This window comes from Esox lucius, chromosome 6, assembly GCF_011004845.1.
Source record: "Esox lucius isolate fEsoLuc1 chromosome 6, fEsoLuc1.pri, whole genome shotgun sequence".
NCBI classification, from domain to species: Eukaryota; Metazoa; Chordata; class Actinopteri; order Esociformes; family Esocidae; genus Esox; species Esox lucius.
The window spans coordinates 19607892-19634526 of record NC_047574.1 but is presented as its reverse complement, the minus strand read 5'-3'; the positions used below and the strand labels follow the sequence as shown (position 1 = coordinate 19634526).

General features: G+C 42.8%; 2 protein-coding genes across 7 annotated transcripts in view; one reads left to right on the top strand and one right to left on the bottom strand.

Moving 5' to 3' along the window:
* The window catches only part of wdfy4 (WDFY family member 4), a 63454-nt gene extending 37451 nt beyond the window's left edge, over nucleotides 1-26003 (top strand). For all 5 annotated transcript variants that reach the window (XM_020047424.2, XM_020047425.3, XM_020047422.3 and 2 more), the window contains 19 exons: nucleotides 860-1008; nucleotides 1172-1280; nucleotides 1434-1519; nucleotides 1668-1730; nucleotides 8124-8163; nucleotides 8368-8487; nucleotides 9073-9190; nucleotides 9670-9779; nucleotides 11341-11491; nucleotides 13882-13973; nucleotides 15260-15481; nucleotides 15701-15821; nucleotides 20191-20348; nucleotides 20527-20685; nucleotides 20790-20969; nucleotides 21411-21614; nucleotides 21772-21859; nucleotides 22843-22969; nucleotides 23277-26003. In XM_020047424.2, coding sequence (XP_019902983.2) covers nucleotides 860-1008; nucleotides 1172-1280; nucleotides 1434-1519; nucleotides 1668-1730; nucleotides 8124-8163; nucleotides 8368-8487; nucleotides 9073-9190; nucleotides 9670-9779; nucleotides 11341-11491; nucleotides 13882-13973; nucleotides 15260-15481; nucleotides 15701-15821; nucleotides 20191-20348; nucleotides 20527-20685; nucleotides 20790-20969; nucleotides 21411-21614; nucleotides 21772-21859; nucleotides 22843-22969; nucleotides 23277-23340 — 2361 coding nt within the window. In that variant the 3' untranslated portion in view covers nucleotides 23341-26003. The remainder of the gene's footprint in view (nucleotides 1-859; nucleotides 1009-1171; nucleotides 1281-1433; nucleotides 1520-1667; nucleotides 1731-8123; nucleotides 8164-8367; nucleotides 8488-9072; nucleotides 9191-9669; nucleotides 9780-11340; nucleotides 11492-13881; nucleotides 13974-15259; nucleotides 15482-15700; nucleotides 15822-20190; nucleotides 20349-20526; nucleotides 20686-20789; nucleotides 20970-21410; nucleotides 21615-21771; nucleotides 21860-22842; nucleotides 22970-23276) is intronic.
* lrrc18a (leucine rich repeat containing 18a) lies at nucleotides 1739-7362 on the bottom strand. Of its 2 annotated transcripts, XM_020047426.2 has the most exons (5): nucleotides 6655-7362; nucleotides 6201-6310; nucleotides 5879-6026; nucleotides 4234-4451; nucleotides 1739-2712 (listed from the first exon to the last, which is right to left on the bottom strand). In XM_020047426.2, exons 4-5 carry the CDS (start codon nucleotides 4445-4447, stop codon nucleotides 2099-2101), a joined length of 828 nt encoding a protein of 275 aa, XP_019902985.2. In that variant the 5' UTR covers nucleotides 4448-4451; nucleotides 5879-6026; nucleotides 6201-6310; nucleotides 6655-7362; the 3' UTR covers nucleotides 1739-2098. The 2 variants fall into 2 exon arrangements, with proteins under 2 accessions (XP_019902985.2, XP_010897531.2); XM_010899229.3 differs by lacking the exon at nucleotides 6655-7362 and having other exon boundaries at nucleotides 6201-6525.
* Nucleotides 26004-26635: the final 632 nt, after the last annotated feature.

Sequence of the window (26635 nt, the reverse complement as noted above, 5' to 3'; positions counted from 1 at the left end):
GTATTAATTGTGAGGAGCCTGTGGATGCGTTTTGGCCCCATATGTTTTTTTGGGTGTCAGGTCCCACGAGGCTGAGAAAGGGAAAAAAGATTGAGAGGGAGCCAGGTGCGCACATGCGTGCGCACACACACACTCACACCCATAGTGGAAAATGATAGAATAAAATAGAATTAGTCACACATAATCTAAATTGTAGCCATGACTGGATTCCAAGTCAAACACAATAGAAATCAGGGTTCAGGGTTCAGCCGGAGCGCCGCCATCTTCGTGGAGAGGGAGCCAGTCTTTCTCTCCCTTATCCAATCAATCAATGTTAATAATCTCAATAATGAAGTGGGGACTGTGTCATTTTAATCATGATGAAGACGTGTGATTAAAATGATCAATCAAGTGCACGCCGTGGAGAGGAGGATGTCTTGGCGTTCCACGGGGGTGTAGACTCAGACATGGGCTGGGTTTAATGGCTTGCATATTCGCATGTAGCATTACATACGTCTTCACTGAAGACGAAACCGCTCCTTTAAGATTGTTATAAATTCTTATAAATATTTACAACTATTGTTGCAACTCTACAATTCTTTACAAATCCCGTGCCCCATTTTTGAAAAGTCACCCGTCCGGTTATTGGATAGGTGTACCGGAATAGAAATTGAGTGAATAAAACAGGACTCCAAATTAATGACTGCTCCTTTCTATTTTTTCTATTTCCTTTTACCCTTTGCCATAGGCAATATCTGATCTCAGAGTGTCCAGTCCTCCGGTGATGAGACAGCTGAGTATACTTGTATGTAGAGTCGACCCTCTCGTAAATGAGGGACTTGATTTCCAGTTGTGATGTCTTCTGTTCTCCCTCCTCCAGATCAAAGTAAAGGCCTGTGTGTTGGTGGTCAGTGGTTTGTCAGTAACAGAGGGCGTACTGCTGTTTGGGAGCGAGAGTCTGTACGTGTGTGAGGGCTTCACCCTAACCCCAACTGGAGACGTCTGCTGTAGGAAACATCATCCCACCAGGTACCATCACACGGAGATGGGGAGGGAGGGGGAGAGACGGGGGACGGACGGGGGAGAGAGACGAGGGGGAGATAGAGGGAGAGAGATAGGGGAGAGAAGGACAAACACAGACAAGAGAGATTATAAATGAAACTGTGTCTCCCTCCCTTCCTCTTTTCCACAGTGTGCGTGACTCGTACATTTCCAGTATGTTGACTACAGACATAACCTCATCCAGACGGTGGCCGTACCAGGACATAAGAGAGGTCCACTTCATGCGTTTCCTTTTAGAGGTGAGAGTTCACACAGAGATCCCCTGCCCAAGGAAATGGCACTTATTTCATTGACGCAACAATGATATACCACAAAGTACACAGTACAGTGTCCGGTACAGTGTGTAAAATTGTTTCTATGCTAGTAACGTTTTCAGTTGTCTGATCCCTTAGGACAATGCTTTGGAGATTTTCATGCAGAACGGATACTCCGTTTTTTTGGTGTTCTTCAATAAAGACCACGTGTCTGCTTTCAAGAGGTGAGGGAGGGGCAATGGAGGGAGGGAGGAAGAGTGTGGCTTCATGGGGCACATCAGGATAGATTTTTTCTTTCTGTCTGTTTCCTTATTTCTTTCCACCTAACTGTTTCATGTCTTTCTTTGTCCTATCCTATGGTGCCCATGCCAGGCTGTGTTCATTGGCACCAGCCCTTAAAGGCAGAGGGGCTACGGAGATCATATCTAATGTCAGGTGAGTGAGGGCACATAGTCATGTACACACAGCAGGTAGACACATAAAGGAAAGATGAAATGACCAATGCATTCTTTATTGCAATGTTTTATGACATACACCCAAATGCCATGCTTCTCTATAGCCGTTGTGTCCGGGGTAAAAAGTTTCACAAAATCATTTGGTAAACGCATCTGATGTTCACTGGCAATATTGACAAGCAGTGGCACAGAGACAGGTGAGGTAACTTGTTGCAACTTCTGCATAAACGTCTGATCATAAGAATATAAAAATGTACAACATGCATTCCGTTTTGTATCTTTAAACATAGACTTATTGTCACATCAAAGAAATTTGCTCATTGGCTAGGCAAAACCATACCCTGTTGCTTATTGGCTGTCCTTTAGTGGCAAACCTTTCCCTGGACCCTGATTGGTCACTATTAGTCTCCACTGTTCCTGATTTGCTTGGGCCACGGAGTTCGGTGTAATCAGCCCAGAGTAAGGCCCACCCCTTGCCTCTCCGTCACCTTCCCCTCCCCTCCTCTTCCCACCTCCTAACATCCACCTCCTCTCCTCCTTGCATCTCTTTAGACAGGAACCACACAGACTTCTCTCCTTAGCTAGGTACACAGCCTCTTCCGGCCCATCTCTGTCCCCAGAGTATCCCTGGGAAAAGAGGTTCCTCTTGGTGTTGAGTCTGGTAATGCTAGGTAACACCTTGATACACTCTGGCAGCGTGGTTAGCAGGTTATCGAACAGCCCCAGCTCCTGAAGACTGCAAAGCCCCACCATAGTGGCCGGCAGGGTGTCCAGGCGGTTTATGCCCAGGTTGAGGCTTTGTAGGCAGGTTAGGTTGCCCAGCGAGTGGGGTAGACCCGCAGAGGTCAGGCGGTTGTTAGAGAGGTTGAGGTGTGACAGTGCCACCAGTTGACCGAGAGTCTCTGGTAGGACCTCCAGCTGGTTACTGTGGAGATCCAGCCAGCGGAGCGAGACCAGGTCACCTGGACAAACAGAAAATAAATGTTTGGCTGTTTAATGTGTGCATCTGCTTAGATTTTTAAAGGCAGATTCAGCAAGTTGACGTAATCTTAAAAATCGTACACAGTCGGCTGACTTCAACAACCTATACAAAATCGTCCCTGTTCCCGAAAAGGTCGGGACACTGCGTGAAATGCTAATAAAATCAGAATGCAATAATGTCCAAATCATCTATATATCAATCTCTATATTTAATTGGAAACATTACAGAGACAACAAATCCAATCTTGAACCAGAGAAATGTTTTTGTTTATGGGAAAATATATGGCCATTTTGAATTTGATGCCAGCAACACGTTGCAAACAATTTGGGACATGGGCATGTTTATTGCTGTGTTGCATCGCCTCTTCTTTTTACAACACTGTAAGCGTTTGGGAACTGAGGAGACCAATTGCGGTAGTTTTGAAAGTGAAATGTATTCCCATTCTTGCTTGGTAAGGGATTTCAGCTGCTCAATAGTTCAGGGTCTCCTTTGTTGTATTTTTTGTTTCATAATGCACCAGTTGTTTTCAATGGGTGACATGTCTGGACTGCAGCCAGGCCAGTTTACCACCCACTCTTTTAATATTGGAGCCACGCTGTTGTAATACGTGCAGAATGTGGTTTGGTATTGTCTTACTGAAATAAGCAAGACCTTCCCTGAAGAAGACATTATGTTGCTCCAAAACCTGTGCATATTGTTCTGCATTAATGGTGCCTTCACAGATGTGCAAGTCATCCATGCCATGTGCACTAATGCACCCCCATACCATCACGGATGTTGGCCTTTGAACTTTGCACTGATAACAAGCCAGATGGTCCCTTTCCTTTATAGCCCAGAGGACGCAGCATCAATGATTCCCAAAAATAATTCAACATTTTGATTTGTCATACAACAGGACAATATTATACTTCACCTCAGTCCATGAGTCTGAATCTTTTAATGATATTGTGTACCATTTTTGCACCGTTTTCCAGCATATTCTTTCACAGAGTGGTGGACCCACTCATCTTTACTTCTGAAAGACTTATCCTCTCTGGGATGTTCTTTTTATACCCAATCAAGTTACTGACCATTTGCCAGTTAACCTAATTAGTTCCAACAGGTTCTTTTTTTGTATTACACGACTTAACCAGTCTTTTGTTGCCCCTGTCCCAGTATTTACGTGTTGCTGGTATTAAATTCAAAGTGGGCATATCTTTTTCAAGGAACAATAAGATTTCTCAGTTTCAACATGTGATATGTTGTCTTTGTACTATTGTCTATAGAATATAGGGCTTAAATGATTTGCACATCATTGCATTCTGTTTTTATTTCCATTTTACTCCCCGTCCCAACATTTTTGGAAACGTGGTTGTATGATACAATTGGCTGTTCCCAGTGTGACCATAACTGGTGTGCATTAATTGGTTGCTGATTAGGGATCCTGCCAATCCACTGAGGTCAGGCCACGAGTCTACCGTTAAAACTGTCAAACAATCTAAAGGCTTAACACTGTAAACACCGATTAGGCCTGGAAGCTTCTTCAGTTGATTACGGCTGAGGTCCAGCTCCTCCAGGTCAGGTAGTTTGAGAAGACACTCAGGGAAGGTGGCGATGCCCATGTTACTGAGGTCCAGGCGGCGGCGGCCGTCCGGAGTCACCCGCACAGCGTTCATGGCCATCTTCAGAGTCACCTTCCTCCTCTTTGCACCTCTTCTCTTCCCTCCTTTAGCCATGGCGCTGCGGGGAGACGTGGTTAAAACAGTCATTATTCCATTGATCACCGAAGGTGCCCAGCGAGGTCGCCCAACTGAGTATCTTAACCATACTGAGCTGTGTACATGGGCATGATGTCCCCGTGAAGCGCTGAGGATGGAAACTGAGGGAGCTGATGTTGTATACCCAAGAACACAGGGCCTCATGTCTGGCCTGGGGCGGGAGAGAAGAATCCCCGTGCGTGCGTGCTTGTGTGTGTGTGCTTCTGCCTGTTCACCCAGCGCGGCCCGGGGGGGTGTTTAAGAGCATGCTTCTCTAATTAAGGCTAATGCAGGGGAACAACAGTGGAGAGGCGACGGAAGAGACACGGTGTTTTACAGACGCAGGCTAATACCAGCACAACGAATGAGTGGTGAGGCTTCCTCGCGATTCAGCTGGTTGAACTGCAAAGCCTCTCCCAGGCGGCGAGTGTGTGAAAAGAGACTGAGTCAAATCAGGACTTTGATAAATTACGGTCAGGGTTCCGCTCCTCACCCTGTTCTGTGTGTGTCTGTGTGTGTTGGAGCAGTGTGTGTTGGAGCAGTGTGTGTTGGAGCAGTGTGTGTTGGAGCAGTGTGTGTTGGAGCAGTGTGTGTTGGAGCAGTGTGTGTTGGAGTAGTGTGTGTTGGAGCAGTGTGTGTTGGAGCAGTGTGTGTTGGAGCATTGTGTGTTGAAGCAGTGTGTGTTAGGGCAGTGTGTGTTAGAGCAGTGTGTGTGTGTGTGTGTGTGTGTTAGAGCAGTACGTGTGCGCGTGTGTGTGTGTGTGTTAGAGCAGTATATGTGTGCGTGTATGTGTTAGAGCAGAGTGTGTGTGTGTGTGTGTGTGTGTGTGTCTCATAGAGCCGATTGTGTGTCTCTATTAAACCCTAAGGCCCTCTATCGCCTCATTAATCATATTGAGGATCACAGAGAACGGAGAGGTGATTCACCATTGCTTGTTTCCATTACAACCTCAGATAGGAAAGTATAGCTTGCAATTACTACCTGCAGATTATACTACATTATAGTGCAAGACAAATGCAATGATTGATTTAGGCTGCTTTTACAAGATATTGTGGTAAGCAGTTGCTGGGTGTGTAGAAATTGGATATAGCTCAAATGGCTCTTGATTTGTGAAATTAGGTGAATAACTTTGGACCCGGAGATACTGTTAATCTGTAAATGGCAATGAGACACGGGCCTCTGTGAGTAGTCTGTGGTTTAGCCTGTATTTCTGGGCCTTATGAGGAAGAAAGAATCATGGTAATTCTGCTTCTTCGTTTAGTCATTCATGCATGTTCTGATTTAAGCTTAAATCCACTTCTGAGCCTTACCAAGCCTTACTGAATCAACTCATTTAAATACTTGTTTCGGTTATTTGTCACAGAAGTGTGAAAGATTTCTTATCCGTATGAAGCATAGTGAGTACTTACCCTAGTGTAGATACAGTCAGTTTGAAAGGTTCAGTCGGTTGCAGTGGCCTGAGTAATGTAGCCACTTATTTGTCAGTAGCTCCGCTTAACTGTCGCGTCCATGCCACTAGGGAGGACTTCCATCTCTGGTTCACCGAAGCACACCGAGCTATCCAAACACACATTTCGTACAATCATCACCATTTCAACATTTGTCCCTAATAATCCTAGAAAATGTATTTTTCACAAATCACTGTATCCTCAACCCCAGTATGTAGGCCTTTTCATGTTCTGGTTAGTGACCTCCACCAGTAAGAGATGCAATTAATTTGACTGTACATACCTGTACAATCTGTAAGTGTTGATAATTCAATTAAGAGATTAGTTAAGTCCTAAACTGTCTCTCAGCTCCCCAGTTTCACGCTCCCTACTCCACACGCTCTCACTCGCTCTCTAAACAGAGGGCAGGAAAAGGTTTCTGTTGTTTAACATTGTTACTAAGCAACAGGAGTCTGTGGCGCCAGGACTTTATAGCCATGCTACTGTCCCAGAGAGAGGAGGAAAGTGTGTGTGTGTGTGTCTTACTGCCCCACAGTGAGAGGGGGAAGGACATTTCCACAGCTGTTAACGTGTAATGTTTTCAGAAGTAAAATATATATAGAAATGCATTCTGGCTGAAGAAATGCTACCAACAAACTATGTTTTTGGCATAAATACTGTGTAGCTTCAGTTTTTAGAATTGGATATTTAGTAGAAGTAGTACTTAGTAGGTCTTCTAATGCCAGAGTTCAGCATACCTTCAGTTGATGGTGATTATCCTCTTTTAAACCATGGCCCTGATCATGAAGACGTAACAGCTCTGTATGAAAACAATAGGCAAGAAACCTTCTATGTGGGTGGCTTTGCAAGAGTTCCTTTCTGTGTTGACAAGTTGGAAACATCCTCACATACACACAGGCAAGTCTTTCATGTGTGGGGATGATCCTTAGCAGTATTTCAGAGGGGGATTGGCTACTTCTGTAGCCTAGTTCTTATATTTTAACGTCAGTCTTTAGTAGTACTACGTAGCCCAGTTCATATGCCTAAACATCAGTCTTTGGTAAAACTATGTAACGTTTGTGTTGTTTGGAGGGGAGACAAACTCATTTGCTAAACCAATACAGCACTAATCAACATGAGAACACACTTCACACATGCTAAACGACGCTTATAGCTTAGAGTTTTCTACCAATCATACACACACACTTACACTGCCTGTTTCACAATTCACCTCCCTCCACTGATCCTCTGCTCTGCTCTGGAGTTTAAGAACTCTCAGAAGCATAACATTCCTTGCCTGGTTGCTTGGTAACCCACAATCAGAACAGCTTCCTGGGATGTCATTGACTGAAAGAGTTCTAAATGAGTTTAGGGGCAAGTATTCCTTTATAAAACTAGAACTGAATTAAAATAAATACATACATTATTACTTAAAATACATTTTCCTAAGAGGTAATCCATTTAAATTTGCCTTCTGCGATTTTTAGCCACTGATTGTGTAAGTGGTGCTGTGGATCTTCAAAGGGTCCATGACCATTATGTACTATATCATATGTGTACCACTTTGTGCCCGATGTCATTAATATCACTTTCTTTCATCTTGTAATTTCATGGCTAACTGAGTTATGATAGTGATTCTACTTATTGCTTACGCACAAATAGAAAACAAACATGATAAACATCCTGCCCAAAATGGGAGGTAAAAGAAAATATTTTGTAATCACAGAACTCAGTACTTTTGTAATCACAGAACTCAGTACTTTTGTAATCACAGAACAGATTGTATTTTTAAATAAACATTAAATGACTAAGAAAAACATATTCCCCAAAAACTGCAGTTGTAAGCAAATGCTTCACCCAGGGCAGTCGCTCCCAAATTAATGGCCCAAAATACTGGATTTTCTCCCCCTTATGTTTATGGTGTTTATGTCTGAATATTGAAGCATGAGTCAAAAATATTCCCGGGCTAAAAGTGAAAAGGTTATGACTCATTTGTTTTGGTATCTGGGGTAGTCTATTGCATTTGGCTGATCACAAATGGTTGTCAGCAGGGTTGGGTTCAGTTCCATTTCAATTCCTATCAACTCGGGAAGTACCCAGGAATGCATAATATATCCAATGCTTTTCAATGAGAAAGTGGACGGTGGTTGACTTTTCAAGTAGATGTTACCCTTACCTGGACAACAGTTAACCATCTGATGTGTTCTCTTGTCATTGTATTGTTCAGGAGAACTCCAGTGGAGAAGGCCGCTCTTGTTAAATGGCAGGTACAGTAACATTGAATCCATATTCATCATAGGTCTACTGTGATCCACTGAGAAAACGACTTAGTTTTCTATGACAAATACTGTATTCATGGACATTCTGACTAACAAAGTTCTGACTTCCTGTAACATCTAGTAGTACTGCGTTCTCAGTGACAGTGTAGTAGAACAAGGTACATTGGTGTTTCTGTGTTTCCCCTTGGACAGCGTGGAGAGATTAGTAACTTTGAGTACCTGATGCATCTCAACACCTTGTCTGGTCGGACCTACAGTGACCTCATGCAGTACCCCGTCTTCCCCTGGGTGCTAGCTGACTACGAGTCGGAGGTGAAGATGAACCCTGTGTGTTGTCTGTTTGTCTGACTGTCTGGTATCCTGTCTGTTTGTCTTCCTGTATCTGTATCATTCCATGGTTTGAGTCATGTACATTTTCGAAATGAGCGCTTCAACAGAATTTACTTCATTTACAGTGTGTATGTGAACCAGCTGTTTAATTGAATGTGCACACACGCGATGTCAAAGGGTTTCATCTGCTCACCACGTCATAAGGATGTGATTTGAGGGCATTTTTTGGCTCCGAAGGTGGCTATTAGCTTTGATTGCATGTTCAGCTGACATTGCATTCAGTGCCATCAAGTGGCTAGCCACGCTACACTTTCTAACCCAGGTCCACCGCAGCGTATCAGATAGCCTTCTGATTAGCAAGGGCTCATTTATTTTAAATGTTATATTGTATGATAAACACATTATATTGTATGATAAACACACTTAAAAAAAAAAAAAAACTTGTGGGGGAACCGGCCTTCCTGGAGTAACAGGCAAGAACAACAACAGGAACCGAGTGGGCGAACTTAGCAACACTTCAATTGCTTATCGATCACATTTTGACGTGTCATTTCATGTTTATGATAGACCCTGGATCTGACCAACCCCGCAACATTCCGTGACCTGTCTAAACCAATGGGAGCGCAGACAGAGAAGAGGAGACAGATGTTCATTGAGAGATATAATGAAGTGGACGTTAGTGAAGGTAGTGAGCCGTAGCTACATGTTGTACTGGTACAAACCCTTGTACAAACCCTGGTACAGACAGCACCGACAGTCCCAATCCACATTCCTAAACCCCCTGTATTAGCATCACGTGTATGGAACCTGATGCCATCTAATCCACACAGTCTCATGACTTGTGGGTTTTCCATTATGTTTGTGACTTGGAATCCCTGTTTGCTGCAGCAGAAGCAATGGCTACTCTTGCTGGGGTCCAGAAAATGAATGCAAACACAATGTAATACCTTACATATCTACACAATGAAACCACAAAATGAAACACACAATAGAGATACTACACACAGCACCACATAGTGTCTGTGTGTCTCTCCACAGTCATCTCCTGTCGTACAACCAGTTTTCTGTTCTGATTTTGTATCTGGTCTGAGTTAGTGGTGATGGCAGAGTTCATAGGATTCATATAGCGCTTTGTTCTTTGTTTGTTTGTGACGGTTGTTCTAGGCGAGCTGACTGCGCGGTGTCACTATTGCACTCACTATTCCTCGGCAATCATCGTGTCCTCCTTCCTCGTTCGGATGGAGCCCTTCTCCCAGACCTACCTAACTCTGCAGGTGAGATGTCAGGGGTCAGCTGCTCTGATTGGCTGTCTACAGCTGGACATGTTTCCCCTTTGATAACACTGGATTCTACCGGTTGGTTGGTTGAAGGTGTACGAGTCCTGAACAGATGCTATTGTTTAATTAGCTTAATATTAAAGGAATATTGATTACATTATTTTAATCATCTGCTGCACAAGTTTGTCATCTGCACAAGGTCTAAACAAAATTTAAACTACACTTTTAATGGAACCTTACTTTTGAAAGGTGCAGGGGTCCGCCACTCTGGTCTCCTGGTGAGCAATTATAACGGCATGACCAATGTTTCACCTTGCCGGATCTGGGATTCGATCTAGCAACCTTTTGGTTACTGATCAGATGCTGTAATGGTTTGGCAATCTGCTGCCTTACCTAGTAAAACAATGCATTCAATATAAAGTGTATTTTTCCAGAAATGCGTTCAAGTACTTTTCTTTGTTTTATGGGTAATATTTAAAATGAATAATCCTTCTTAATGAAATGCATTCAATATAAAGTGTATTTTTCCAGAAATGCGTTCAAGTACTTTTTCTTTCTTTTATGGGTAATATTTAAAATGAATAATCCTTCTTAATGAAGTGACTGCCTGCTTATTTTGGACCCGCTGGATTCCTTATCAACTTTTTTTAGTTTAGAAACAAATGAATTAAATTGAGATTTCAATATATATGCAAATAAATGTGGCAACATTAAAAACATGCAAAAGAAGAATCCCATTTGGTTGTAAAAGCTTCTGATTTCCAGTCTAGGAATCCAATTGATGCTAATGAAAAGGCTTGCATATTTGATAGCCAGCATCAAACAATAAAACAATGAAGATATTAGCCTGCTGAAAACAAAGTGCTCCACTGTATCATTCCAACCCTTACTAGTGTCTTCAGCTGCAGTAATATCTGTAACTTGATTTACACCTCTAACAGAATTTATCCTGTATGGGTGTTATTCTCATTGAATGAAAGTAATTGTTTTACTGTAAATTACATTCCTCTTATGGGATCTCTATCAGGGGGTTAGAGTATTTTACGGAAAAATGAAAAGCTTCAGTCAATGTCTGGCTGATATTTCCTCTCTCCAACATAATCAAATGAACCTGTGTTTAATATGCTTTAGGGGACTTTATTAATGTTTCCATTTCAAACTTTTGTATCTAAGTTGCTACACACACACTTTTGTGAGTCTAGCCACACAAGGTTACTGGTACGATAAGTGACAGTGCAAAGCATGTGTATGTTTTACATTTACATCATTCAGCTGAAGGACCAACAGTAGGGAGTGCATACAGTTCTGTAAACGGGCCCCTGTGTGAATAAAACCCACAGCTGCCTGGAGTTGCTTTATCAACTGATTTGAGCTACACATGATCAGAATGGGACCATGTGTGATTGAGTGACTGGATAGTCTGTTTGGGTTGATGACCCCCCCCATCTCACTCCCTGCATCTCTTTCATCTCTTTTTCACCCTCTCTCTCACTCTCTCCCTTTGTCTCACTCGCTGTCTTTCTCACTCCTTCTCTCCATCTCTGTGTTTGTCTCTCAGGGAGGGTATGATGTAGCAGAGAGGATGTTTCACAGTGTGAAGAAGGAGTGGGACTCTGCCTCCAGAGACAACATGGGTGATGTCAGAGAGTTGATCCCAGAGTTCTACTACCTACCTGACTTCCTGGTCAATGCCAACCACTTCAGACTAGGTGTGTGTTATTACTTGTTAATAACCTTTCTTTTCCCAACCAAAATTCACCAAAATGTATTAAGCATTACAGAAAAACATGAAACATGAAAAGGCCGGTCTTTGTGTTAGTCCTGACAATTCAAAATACTTTGCTTAAGGATTAGGTTTAGGGTTATGGTAAAGATTCAGACCTTAAAGGGTAAGATACAGTATCTCACAAAAGTGAGTACGCCCCTCACATTTTTGTAAATATTTGATTATATTTTTTCATGTGACAACACAGAAGAAATGACAATTTGCTACAATGTAAACTAGCCATTTTCCCTCCCCGGTGTCATGTGACTTGTTAGTGTTACAAGGTCTCAGGTGTGAATGGGGAGCAGGTGTGTTAAATTTGGTGTTATCGCTCTCACACTACCTCATATTGGTCACTGGAAGTTCAACATGGCACCTCATGGCAAAGAACTCTCTAAGGATCTGAAAAAAAGAATTGTTGCTCTACATAAAGATGGCCTAGGCTATAAGAAGATTACCAAGACCCTGAATCTCCTGTCCTGTGGTCTGATGAGACCAATATAAACTTATTTGGTTCCAATGGTGTCAAGCGTGTGTGGGGGCAACCAGGTGAGGGGTACAAAGACAAGTGTGTCTTGCCTACAGTCAAACATGGTGGTGGGAGTGTCATGGTCTGGGGCTGCATGAGTGCTGCCGGCACTGGGGAGCTACAGTTCATTGAGGGAACCATGAATGCCAACATGTACTGTGACATACTGAAGCAGAGCATGATCCCCTCCCTTCGGAGACTGGGCCGCAGGGCAGTATTCCAACATGATAACAACCCCAAACACACCTCCAAGACGAACACTGCCTTGCTAAAGAAGCTGAGGGTAAAGGTGATGGACTGGCTAAGCATGTCTCCAGACCTAAACCCTACTGAGCATCTATGGGGCATCCTCAAATGGAAGGTGGAGGAGCACAAGGTCTCTAACATCCACCAGCTCTGTGATGTCGTCATGGAGGAGTGGAAGAGGACTCCAGTGGCAACCTGTGAAGCTCTGGTGAAGTCCATGCCCAAGAGGGTTAAGGCAGTGCTGGAAAATTATGTTGGCATCACAAAATATTGACACTTTGGGCCCAATTTGGACATTTTCACTTAGGGGTGTACTCACTTTTGTTGCCAGCAGTTTAGACATTAATGGCTGTGGGTTGTGTTATTTCAAATTTACACTGTTATACAAGCTGTACACTCACTACATTGTAGCAAAGTGATATTTCTTCAGTGTTGTCACATGAAAAGATAATTTATTTACAACAATTTGAGGGGTGTACTTACTTTTGTGAGATACTGTATATATACAATAGGTCAGGTTATGGTAAATCTAAAGGAAAGGTTTAGGGTTGAAGGTTCGGGAACATAGGTTTTTAAATTTAATTAAAAGTGTTACACGCTAAAATTAATGAAAACAGGGGCGGGGTGACCTGGCGTGCAGTGTTTAGTGTTTGTCTGTATTTGTGTATTCTGACTGTGTGTGTGTGATCTGACTGTGTGTGTGTTCTGACTGTGTGTGTGTTCTGACTGTGTGTGTGTGTTCTGACTGTGTGTGTGTGTTCTAACTGTGTGTGTGTATTCTGACTGTGTGTGTGTGTTCTGACTCTGTGCTTATATTCTGACTGTGTGTGTGTGTATTCTGACTGTGTATCTGTGTGTATGTGTTCTGACTGTGTGTATGTGTTCTGACTGTGTGTGTGTGTTCTGACTGTGTGTGTGTGTTCTGACTGTGTGTGTGAGTGTGTTTTGACTGTGTGTGTGTGAGTGTGTTTTGACTGTGTGTGTGAGTGTTCTGATTGTGTGTGTGTGTATTCTGACTGTGTGTGTGTGTATTCTGACTGTGTGTGTGTGTATTCTGACTGTATGTGTGTATTCTGACTGTGTGTGTATATTCTGACTGTGTGTGTTCTGACTGTGTGTGTATGTGTATTCTGACTGTGTGTGTGTGTTCTGACTGACTGTGTGTGTTCTGACTGTCTGACTGTGTGTGTTCTGACTGTGTGTGCGTGTGTGTATTCTGGCCGTGTGTGTATTCTGACTGTGTGTGTGTGATCTGACTGTGTGTGTGTGTGTGTGTTCTGACTGTATATGTGTGTTCTGATTGTGTGTGTGTTCTGACTGTATGTGTGTATATTCTGACTCTGTGTGTGTGTGTGTGTGTATTCTGACTGTGTGTGTGTATTCTGACTGTGTGTGTGTGTGTTCTGACTGTGTGTGTGTATATTCTGACTCTGTGTGTGTGTGTGTGTATTCTGACTGTATGTGTGTGTATTCTGACTGTGTGTGTGTGTGTGTTCTGACTGTGTGTGTTCTGACTGTGTGTGTGTGTATTCTCACTGTGTGTGTATGTGTGTCTCCAGGCTGTATGCAGGATGGTACCACACTTGGGGATGTTGTCCTTCCTCCCTGGGCAAAGGAAGACCCTCAAGAGTTCATCAGAGTTCACAGAGAGGTCAGTTGTATACCAAACATCTAGTCCAATCTACCGTCTTTCTAAGCCCCTCTTGTCATTTGGTTTTTGCCTTTTTACACAACAACCTAAAAAAATTGAATCACTTCAGGGGTTAAGTGCCTTGCTAAAAACCTCAACAGAATGTGATGGTATTGATATATTCAGAGGACTGGCTGCTCTGGTGTGTGCTAGGGTTGTAATGATCCATTCTAGTGGAGATATCTCGTATTCGTAGGACGCAGTGTCTTTTTAACAGCTTTAGAAAATGGGGAGCATGAAAGGAAGGGTGAACCAGTTGTGATGTCCCGTTGAGCTGGGCTGGCCTTACATACATAATGAGCTGCTGTTCTCTTATCAAGGAGAGCCTATTACAACTGTGTTAATGGCTTGTTTTACTGTGTTAAACTGTGTTTAAACCCACTGTCATTATGGGATAACAGTCTTTTCAGAACCATTAAGAATGCACACTCAGTCTCATAAGTCACGCTTTTCAGGATGAATGCCTGCTCTATTTCCTTTTTCATTCCTTATTCTCTCTCTGTCTTCGTCTCTCTCTCATTCCCTCTCCGTATTTCCTCATTCCCCATAGGGCGGTCTTTATCAGTCTGTAATCTCATATAATCTTATATTGCCTCCAATACACACCAAATTTGTGGTTTTAGCTGGATGTTTCTTCTTCTATTTTTCTTCACATGCAAATGAACTCCATATGGAACAATATGGAGCAGTTATGAGTCTGAGAAGTGTTGCTGTTATTAAGGTCTCGTTCAAGGGGACTTCTGGCCATAACGTCCACGTTTCCTACCGTTTTCTCATTTACTGTTCGCAACATGTGTCTAATTCAAGCTAATTCGAGCCAAATGATTCCGTAGTGCCGTGATTCTGTCGTGATGAGAGTATTATCTTGTGTGGTTCCATCGTTCCGCTCCTCACTTTTAATGGACTTATGGAGGGAATCACACCTGGATAATTTGATACGTACCTGGGCTTCGTAATGAGTTTCTGTTGTTTATTTCCTTCTATATCTTCAAATTTGGGAAGTTGAAAAAAGCTTAGATTTGTATGTAATTCTGTACTTTAGCACATGAGAGATGGTCTTCGGGTTATTCTTCCAACTGAATGGCTTCCGGTTTGTGTGGCTAGGAGTTTCTCCTTAAACATTTATATCTTGGCTGCCAGTCAATGAAGGATTAACTGCATTGCACACTGTTTCTTGACTATATTTTGTTTTGTTTCGTGTGCGCGCACTTGTGTTCTGACGCTCTGGCTTTATTCCGGTCCTCCAGGCTTTGGAGAGTGACTATGTCAGCTCCCACCTCCACCTGTGGATTGACCTGATCTTTGGGTGCCGCCAGCAGGGACCGGCCGCTGTGGAGTCCCTCAACACCTTCCACCCTTACTTCTATGCAAAGAGGAGAGGAACAGGCAGGCAGGACCCCCTCAGCGACCCCCTTATCAAAAGCACCATCCAGGGCTATGTCAACAATTTCGGGCAAGTGCCCAAACAGGTGGGGAGCACAGAATAATAGGGAATCTACACATTTGACCATTTTAGCCATTTAGCAGAACCTCTTATCCACAGCAACTTAAGACAGCCTTTCTATGTTAAACTGCCACATTTTTATACTGGGCATTTTAATGTAAAATGTTATCTTTTTATAAAGGTCAACAATTTTTGACAATACTCTCTATGTATGACCTCTGCCCTCTGACCATCTGACCCTCAGCTGTTCACCAAGCCCCACCCACCTCGGACTGCCTCCAAAAAGGAGGGGTCAGCGCCTGCCCAGCCAACACCCTTTTTCTTTAGACTGGACAAGCTCAAGCCCTCCGTTCAACCACTGAAAGGTAATGTTCCAACCACACCACTGTCGTAACACTAAGACCCTCAGAACAGGACTAAGCACTGTCTGAAACAGTGTTGTTATCTAATGCAGTTATTTTTTAATTCTTTATCTGACAATTTAATGTACAAAATATTACGACCCCATTCCTGAAACATTAGACTGTCAGGAATACATACTTGTCTTCTGTGTCTCCCAATACCCCGTAGAACAGTTGAAAGGACCATGCAGGAAATTTGACTGGGGAGGATAGAACATCAGTGGGGACGTTTGTTTCTACTTAGACAATTAAACACAATTATTAGCTGGTGATCTTCTTCAATGTTTTGATTAACTTCTCAACCATTTATGAAGCAATTTAAGGAACAAATGTTATTACAATTCTGCCTCAACCAATTTTTGACACCCTTTCGTTGCTCCAATAAGGTACCAGTAACAGTGACCATTGATAAGCTCACTGGGATTGTGTTTAGGTTGTGAATGGAGTGACAGGGTGCCTGTGAAAGATATAGCAGAACTGACTGCAGGAGAAGTCTTTAAGTAGGAATTAAAGGTCAAACACAAACCATAGACAAGCACTTCCCTAGTCTTCGGAGAGTTTTATACAAAGTGCACCCAAAACGGCAGATTCAGTACTGTGCTTCATTTTAAGGACTTTATTGTCCTTGTGGGGATTCTTCTTTTTTTTCGTACAGTGCGGACATAAACATTAAACAGGACAAGACCTGTGTTCAGAAGGGGAAGTGTATGTATTGTGTGTGTGTGTATGTGTGTGTGTGTGCGCGTGTGTATTTGTACCCGAGAAAGACTCCTGTGTTTAATTATTGTCAATCACCTTATTATTTGAAAATAACCTTTTCATACCTTAATTTTATATATGAGGTGGGCCAGGTCCATAGAGACCAATAGGAGCAGGCTGGCTAGACACTCTTCATTGGGTAATTTACCCAGATGGACTTAGAAACAGCAGGGTATGCACACACATGCGCACACACACACACACACACTAACCCACACAGGCAGGTCTGCTACTGCTACTATGGACCTGCAATGGGGAGATGATTCCACCAGTAAAGCTTTGCTTAATAATCTGAATATCCCTGAAGAGCCATTCCAGAGGAGATGAGCTGAATGTGTGTTCAGGAGGGGCATTTTTTTCCTGCATACTACGTCTCACATTACTGTACATAGTCTGAGTGTTGGATGTTCAAGAGGCAAGTAGAGATGAACCGGGCAAAGGAAAACTGTTATTAAGGCAATCTTAAATGATATCATTAAGGGTAACATTCTCCAGACTCTTTGGGCTTCCAGGGGATTTAAAAGGTAAAGGTGACTAGTAGGAACATAATGATGACTTCCTGTCTGGGTAGGAGCAGGTCAATTATAGCGACAATTACAGGAAGTCAGATTCACCTTTGTGTGTTTGTTCATCCTCTTGGGTCGGGTAGCAGTGTCAGGTCTGCACTGCAATATGGGATATACATCGAATTGAATGAAATTCATTAGAAGTTGTGAAACTCTTCAATGTGACTGTTTTGAAGTACGACTATTATTATTTTACTGTAACATGCTTTTTCATATTCAATTATATCTGTGGCCATGTGTCAAGTCCTGACGGATTGGGGAGAATTTCTCGTAATTATCATCAGTTAGCTTTGCCCGGTCCAACTGAGGGTGTTTTCAGAGCTCTATGGGATCAACCATTCCCCCTGGCAATGTGTGACAGTCCCATGAGACTTCCCTGGCAATGTGTGACAGTCCCATGAGACTTCCCTGGCAATGTGTGACAGTCCCATGAGACTTCCCTGGCAATGTGTGACAGTCCCATGAGGCTTCCCTGGCAATGTGTGACAGTCCCATGAGGCTTCCCTGGCAAACGTTAGCTGGCCGTTTTAAGTCAGCGGGTTTTCAATTCCTCTGTGTCCACTGGTCATGGACATCGCTGCCATTGTTGACAAGACGGTGCAACAGTGACTCTAAAGCGACTAAAGAGATTCGACGAGCCACCCTTGATATGCTACCACATCACTATCATGACCATCCTGACCGGCTGCACCACAGCCCAGTACTGGAACTGTTCAACACACAACCCAAGGCCCTCCATCAATGGAGCCGTCTGTCTCCAATCCATCCAGCACTATCCCAGACAATGCCTGATGAAAGCCTCTGGTGTTATCAATGCTCCTTCTGTACCGAAGCATAGGATCTCCTGCTAAGAGGCTCTGTGATGTTTTTTCCCTGTAGCTTTGTTGATTAGGTACCTGCTAAGAAGACATTGGTGGTTTGGTCTTTTGGAGCCTATGCATTTGACTGTGTTGGAACGTCCTCCTCTGGGTTCATGAATAAACTAGAATGTAACCTTCACCCATTACTGGATTTACGATTCCAACTCAGGACGGACACAGACCAGCCTGGCGCCAAGAGGCCCTTTCATCAAGTTTCATAAAATGTACTCAGTCTCTCCACACTCTCTCCTAAACCAGGAGAGGTGAAAGGGGGACATTGGAGCGATGTGGAGATCGACTCCTGACCATCTGATCATGCACCTGAAGAAAACGTGTTAAAAAGGGCAGTTCCAAGTCTGAGAGTCTGCTTTTGTAATTTGCCATTTGCCAAAGAGTCAAAAGTTTACAAGCCTTGATTCTGTCTGAGATTATAATCCACCCATCATTAGTTTCCATGTAAACGCCACTTTCCTAGTAAATAGTAAATATAAAAGGATAGGAAATCGATCATTTTCTTAATTAACATCAGTGTCCTCAAACGTTTCATACAAATAATTGGTGCTTCCAAATTAAAGAATTTATGACATTCAAATCAGACAAATTACTGTATTAACTATCAGTATTTAGTATAAAATACATAACCCATAGGTAAATTAATTACATATGTTGACCACTGAGGACCCCATGACAATTATAGTGGTTTCTATTAAGAAACTTTCTAATTCAGAAATTAAGAATAACAGTCATGATAATTGCAACCAATTATCTCCAACAACTATTAAATCTTCAAACTTGTAGTAGGTCAACACAATAAATCATATAGTAAATGTCTTACAGCCAAAATATGAAAACAGATTCAGGTGTCACAACATTATATATATATTACAATGAGTATGATCTGATCACAGGAATGGTCTTATTGCAAAGTCCAACTTCATGCCATATGGCTACAGCTCTTTAAATTCAGAGATTCATTAAGATTCCCTCTTAAGGAGGAAAGTATCATATTCTCCTCTGTATGGAGCATCATCTTTTTTAGTGCAGACACATGAGTGTCGTGGCTATCCCCACATACAACTACAAGGTGAAAAGGACAGTATGTGGACAACTGCTTATCAAAAATCTCTTCTCTGAAGACTTTCCAACAGATATCAGAACATGGCTGTGTGCTTGATTTTACTCACCTGTGGACTGAAACAGCCGAATCCAATAATAACTTTCCACATACTTTTGGCCAACACACGTTGATTTGCTTGTCATGTTGTATTTCTTTCCTGGGGGTTGGGTAGTAAGGTACATCAGTGCGTAGGGCAGCCTCGTCTGTAACTGCAGTTCCTTTTGCAAAGAAACTGTGCGCCGTGTCAATCAACAAACACGTAAATAAGGCCAGCTTACATTCTTACACAGAAAACATGCGTAGTGATCTTATCACCTGTAATAAATGTAATTGCATTGTGATAGACTGCATCTAGGGGTTTTAGAACAGACTCAGCTGCATGCAAAAATGCAATATCATCACCATAGTCTAACTCCTGTACAACTGTTGACAGAATTCATTGGTTTCTGCTACTTAGTGGGAAACCTGTTTCTAGAAAGGAACCCTAGTTTAATTTCCTTGCTAACTGGCCTGTTTTTTTTTTTTTTTAATAAAGCCTTTCTTCACTCCAGAAACCCAAATGTTTAACAAGATGGCCATTCAGGGATAAAATATATGTCTACTGAAAAAAAGAACATTGTACTACGTTTTTTTTTTATCATATTAAGCATGGATTTTAAATTAATATGGGCTCTTGGTCAAACAACAAACCGCTTTCATGTAGCTCAGTTATCTTGACAAAATAGCATTATCTGAATACAGATGAATACTACATATCATAACAGGCAAATATTATCTATATGCAAAAGGCCCAACATGTTTAAGTAGAGAATGATTGAACAGCAGCAAGTGAACGGTAGGAAGGGAAGACTCTGGGTTGGACCCTGGTCTCTGGTGGATATGAAGAGAGGATACTGGAATCCAACACTAGTCTCTGCTGGGGAGCTGGATGTGACTTGTGCACAGGGGTTTCACCAACAACAAACCTCTCCCACGTCTGTTCTCTTAACGGCTTCCTCTTCCTCTCCCACGCTCCTTCATGCCCCATCCAGAGGTCCTTGGCGGTTCTGTGGGCCAGGTGGTTTGTGCGGAGAAAGAGGTTCTGGTTGTGGAGAAGAACCGACTTTTGATCCCTCCCCTGTGGAATATATATTTCTCCTGGGGCTTCCCTGATAACTCCTGCTCCTTCGGACATTACACCACTGAGAAGGTATGTATTACTTCAATTTGCATTTACAGCAACTAACAGTACTGAGGGCATATGTTTTTCATACCTTTTTTGGTCTGCCCCCCCCCCCCCCCCCATGGGAATTGAACCGGCAACCCTGGCATTGTAAGGGCTGTGCTGTAACTGACTGGTGTGTCTCTTCTTGTTTTCCTTCTCCTAGACCTTTGCTGTATGCGAGAGTGTGTGTGACTGGGGGCAGATGCTGTGTGCCGCATGTCCCAACCAAGCCACCATCGTCACGGCTGGGACCAGCTCTGTGGTGTGTGTGTGGGATGTTTCCATCAGCAAGGACAAACTCAACCACATGAAACTCAGACAGGTGTGTGGGTGTGTGTGTCTTGTGCTGACATGTCCGTAAGTTTGTACCAACCAAAGAGTGTTTGAGCATTCGTGTTTGACCCAATTTGCCTGTCCGTCTCCTAGGTGTTGTATGGTCACACGGACGCTGTAACGTGTCTGGCCGTGTCCGAGGTTCATGGGGTGATTGTCAGCGGTTCTTGTGACCTCACCTGCATCCTGTGGGACCTGGAAGACCTCACCTATGTGACTCAGCTGCCTGGACACAGGGCTAGCATCACAGCGCTGGCTATCAATGACCTCACGGTGGGCCTCATTTTACCTCTTTTACGGCATTTCTTCTCACTTTCCCTCCCGCTCCCTCCAGAATGAATCGATGAGCAAGCTTTTAAGGGCCTTCGTGAGGTGACCTCTCCGTTCGTTCCCGTCTCTTGTTCCTCTTTCCATTTTTTTTATCGCCCTCTTTAATGGGATCTTGTGGAATCCTCCCTGCTGACAGATAAACAGTACTACAGAAGTACATAGGGCTCGATAATAGTTTAGCCAGACAGGGAATGTCTAGGGCACCAGCATTCCTGGAACTCAGTATAAGGAAGGGAGGATTCCCATTCCTGGCAGCACACACTCGCCCTGTTCCACGGCCTACCAACAGTATGTGTGTTAGTGGTCATTGAAAGTGGACTTTTTTTCCCAGAGTTTTTGAGGAGCCCTGCCATCTGGTGTGTTTTTCGTCCTTCTCTCTCTCAGGGGGAAATAGCAACTTGCGCCGGGCCCTCGCTGTACCTGTGGACCATGACGGGTCAGTTGCTCACCTGGCTCGACACGTCCTGTGGCGCCGATGTCACCTCTGGCCACTCGGAGCGAGACATCCTGTCCATCTGCTTCACCCAGAGAAACGAGTGGGACTCACGGAATGTTCTGGTGTCTGGCTCTGCGGACGGGATCGTCAGGGTGAGTGCCTGGTGGCTAGTTGTTGTACCACCACAGTGTGTGTGAGTGCGTGTGTGTGTGTGTGTGTGACACGATCTTCAGGGTAAAAAAGTTAGTGTGCGCTAGATTTTTGTGTAATGCTTTAAGTTCTGTCTGATTATCATGATGTGTGGAACAGATCTGGAGGACAGAGCACAACAGGACATCAGCTGATCCTCTACAGGAACCCCGATCTCCAGGACTGCCAGAGACTCCAGTCGTAGAGGGTATGGCTAAAATCAACAGAAAACCTCCTCATTCAGGGAACATCAGTAATATTGAATACAGAAAATACAGAATCTTTCTACAGAAAGAGGCGCAATTGAATAACAACTTTCATATGCATGCTGTGCTGTGAAACAGCTCACTTAAGTATCAGGGAGTCTGGAATCTCCCAAAAGCTGCTGTTTATATCCGCTTTTAAGTGCAAGCTGGAAATTCGGAGCCAAGTCAGTCTGCCGTGAGGTTCCAGAATAAAGTTGAGAAAAGAAGTCTCGGCTCCATCCATGCTGACATCATGGCTAGCTGCCGGGAATTATCGAGTTATAAAGTTATTAAAGGTAGCGACGGTAAACACTGATGAGCAATTCTGCTGACGTTTGTGTGTGCGCGTGTGTGTGCGCTTGTGTAATTTAGAGAGCAATAATACTCTGCTGTAATTTGTTTAGCGTTGCTAGCACACCGTCAGCTCATAATAGTATTACTGTGGTAAATTACATCCTGCTGCAACGGTGAGGTTTATATTAGAGGGATTCTGACCATGTAATATTAGCTACTGTAAAAACACGCTATGGGGCCGCTATTTCAAAAGTCACCTACCTACCTGGATTTGGCCCATCAGATAGGATTCCAGGCACAGAAACGGAAAAAATAGAACAAACTAATCGCTTACTTGAATGTGGACTCTGTTCTATCCTTTCTATTTCTGCGCATGTAATCCTCTCCGATAGGCAGCCGGCCACTGCTGATGCCCCAGTGGAGGTTTCTGTTCTCAAGGTCTGTTTAGGTTCAGGATAAAAAGAAACCCGAACCCTTGCTTATGGAAGAGCGGTGTCGCAACCCCCCGACAGAGCTCACGACACGTAGGATCACAGGCGCGTTGAAAGCTGTTCTTACAGTTTGTGTTTTCTTCCAGTACAAACGGGTATCTGCTTTTCATTATTGTAGGTCTTTTGAGGCAGAACTGTTTTTCTACTGTCGTCTTGTTTAGACGGGTCCGGTCGGGGTCAGAGCTGGGAGAGACACCTGGTGCTGTGCTGCGAGCTGAACAGGAGCCAATCTGTGTCCAGGCGACGCTATAAAAACAACCCTGCGGTCACCGCTCTGGCCATGTCAAGGTAACATACACATACACAGACACACGTCGTGGTCACTACACCTGTGAGTACCAACAAAGGATTACTTTTCCTATGATGTCCAACCAACTCTAACACAAACGCCCACTCTATCCCCAAATAGCCTCAACCTGTTGTTAATCCTACCTTTAATCCCTAAACCTAAAATTGGCCCTTTTGTTTGTGAAAACAAGCAGATTTTGCATTTGCTCCCAAGTAGGGTAAAACAAGTATATACACAAATACACAATGCGCTAATGATCTCTGGTTATCTAAGCACATTTGTCTGTGCGTGCGTGTCTGTGCTTAGGACCCATGCTACTCTGCTTGTGGGAGATGCTTGGGGTAGAGTGTTCACCTGGACCTGTGAGTGACACTGCCTGCCCTCCAGGACCCAACACTCGTCCCCTCCCTCACTCCTCCCCTCCACAACATCTACACAGTCCAGTAAGAAAGAAGGATGTTCTCCCTTCTCAGGACCTCTGGGAAGAGGAACAAATTAGTAAGAAATGGAGGATCAAGATTTGTCTCTTCAGGTTTTTACAAACTGTTTACATGAGACCTTCTGACAGGATGAATGCATTACTTGAAAGGAACACTGTTAATTTGATCAGTGGTATAAAATGTAAAAATGTGGTTTTCAACGGTTACAGGAAACATGAAGTGCCAGTTTCATGGACATTAATTAAGCCTAGCCCTGGACTAAAAAAATGAAGTCCTGCACTAGGCTTAATCTGTGTCAGTAAAACATTAATCTGTGTCAGTAAAACAGAAATCTTTACCAATCACACTTCTGAATGTATTTTTATGCTACTGAATTTTCCTTTTGTGGATGATGAATGATTATCTAATTCTTTATACCTGTGTATATCATAGATGGTATTGAATTACAATAAACTAGGTTTGATGTTTTGGTGTTGTGTTAGAGACATTATTTGAAGCTGCCGTGGCGACAGACAGACAGGCACACACTGACAGGCACACACTGAGTGTCAAAACAGGAAGTGCATGCCTCATATGACTTGGTTTATTTCAGGCAATTCCTAAGCAGGGGAAACAATGCAGTATTGCATTTAGGAAACATTATGTGGTGGCGTGATCCCACAGGGTTGTTCTCATATGTAGAAACATGCAGACAACTGAGCAAGGGATTTTCCCTTTTAACTAACAACAAACATGTTTCCTGATGAGTGGCCTATATACTGAGGCAGTAAGCCTGGGTAAAGCCATGTTCACACATCAATTGGTTTACAGTATACATGGGGAATTATTTTTTTTTTCTTAACAACAAATAGCGCCCTGGGTTCTCCAGTGCCCTCTGAATGCTTCAATGGCTTCTAGGTGTGTTTATTTTATAGAATTAAATAATGTATAATCTCAGCATAGCAATTGTCTGAGCTCTGTGCAGCATAGACTGTCCTGCAGAAACTTCGTAACTACTGGGTAAAAAGCAGTTATCAGATACTCTGACCGTACTTGCTAGTACTAGAGTTACTGTGGACCTACTCAGAGTAGGGGAAAACTGCTGTCAACCAACCCACCCCACACTTATGAAATGCCTGTCAGAATGTACCTTAAAAATGCCGTTTAGGACTTTGCATTTTACACAGTAATAAATGTTCTCTTTTTGGGTAGATGTGTAGTATGTTGTTTATATGTGCATAATCTGTAAGGGCAATCACTGTTATACCTTAGTGGTCCATGAAATAACTGGTTTTAATGACATGGTCCATAAATTACCTCGTACAAAACATAGTATCAATTTTGGGGACCTTTAATGGCTAAACAGGGATAATTTTACATCAAGTCACGTGGACGGCATCTTTAGTATTACTGCCTATAAAGCAGTTCAAATGATCTGTGAACTACTTTTTTACTGTTAACTTAATTTTCTTAATGTCTGTCTGCTTCATACCTGTGTATTTCAGTTTTTTCTAAATACAGTGCCTTGCATAAGTATTCAAACCTCTTATTTTACAGAATTACAATGGTACAGTTTTGTTCTGTTTATTTTAAAACACTGACACCTAAAAATTTATTATTGTAAGATAACGTTGGTTTTATGTTGGGAAATTTGTTTTAAGACAGTTCAAACCGATGAAATTTCCATAATGCATGGTTACTTATCACTGACCTCCCCCTGTGAACCATTAAAATTGCTGTCACAATATATATACCAAAAGACAAAGCTGTTATTGAGGCAAATGATGGCTCCTTATATTCTCACTTGCTCTTGACTTTAGTATTACAGGGCTGGTCTTCCAGGGATAAGGTGATAGCTTCCTTAAGTATTTAAAAACAAGAAAGGGAACCAGGCAGGCCTACTGTAGTTCTGCAGGCCTGCGATTAGAAGGGATAAATGTTGTTGCACCTGGCTGGATTCAATCTAGGTTTCATATGTGGTAGTGTGTTTTTTTAAACACTATGCTATTTAAACAGCGTCTGTTGTTGCTTGTGATACGGGTGTAGAGGTGTGGTGTCTGTTTACATCTGCAACTGTTAAACCAATCAGTCAAAACTCCAAAAATCTTGAAACTATTTCCCTACATTAGCTAACATCCAAACCCATGTTTAACAGGGTCACTATACTATATTCAATGCATTAAATTACCAAAGAGATTAATGTAGATGGCTAGCTATACAGTAATGAAAACAACGACTCCAATCACTCCATGGCTGGTTTCACTACGCCATGTGAACTACACTATGTAAATCGAGATTGATTTCAGTCAGGCACTCACTCAGTAGCTGAAATGGTGGTCAAGAGAAGGCAATGTGCCGAAGTGTGCAAATGAAGAACTATTCACTAATGAAAGGGGACATGTAAGGCTGTAACAGTGGAAATGAGTGGGAATGTAAGCCATGGAAAGGACGTCAACCAGCCCATTGAAAACACTGAGGAACCCGGCGAGGAAACGCACAGTCTGCTCCCTCGCTGCCTCCATCTGCATCCCTCTCCTTCACATATTCAAATGTCTGTTGTGCCAGTGAGTGCTGAGCGTCTGCCTTTCTTTCCAATAAATCATGGTCACATGTCTGCATGTCGTATTGTGCTTCTATCATCTCCCTCTCGCTTCCTTTCGCCTGAAAAATACGTAAATAATCTAAATCCAGTAAAGTAAAATCATTGCTGTGGTAGTAGAACAGACCAACTAGGCACATGGTAATGTTGTGCTGTGATATGACTGTTGAGGTTCTACATACGTATGTTAAGGTTTTCTCATATCACTTGCAACAGAGAGGATTGAAGAAAAACAGAGGAGTCTTATTTAAAAACCAGAAAAGGAACCAGGCAGCCTAGTTCAGCCGGCCCACAATTAGAAGGGATGAATGTTGTCCCTGGCTGGTTTCGAGCTGCGGTTTTCTATGTGGCAGACTGTGTCTTCAACCATTATGCTATTTAAACAGTGGAAATGCAACTTCTACCTCAGCCATTACATTGTTGCTGAAATAACGTCTAAAGTTTATAAACGGAACTGTACAAAGATTACTATAGATGGCTAGCTCATAGCTATACAGCCTACCTATAACGAAAACAGTGACTCCAATCACTTCATGGCTGGTTTGTTTCTTTAGAAAACAATAACAGTATAAGAGGTTCACGTAATACAATTATTCTCTTAAAAAAAAAATATATATATATAATAATAGTAATATATATATATATAT

What these genes read in the sequence shown, in the direction of transcription:
- lrrc18a (XM_020047426.2), bottom strand. Translation starts at nt 4,447, where the DNA reads ATGGCTAAAGGAGGGAAGAGAAGAGGTGCAAAGAGGAGGAAGGTGACT. An exon ending in GAAGCTTCCAGGCCTAATCG is followed by an intron (nt 2,713 to 4,233) that starts GTGTTTACAGTG and finishes CTGTTTGTCCAG; the next exon opens with GTGACCTGGTCTCGCTCCGC.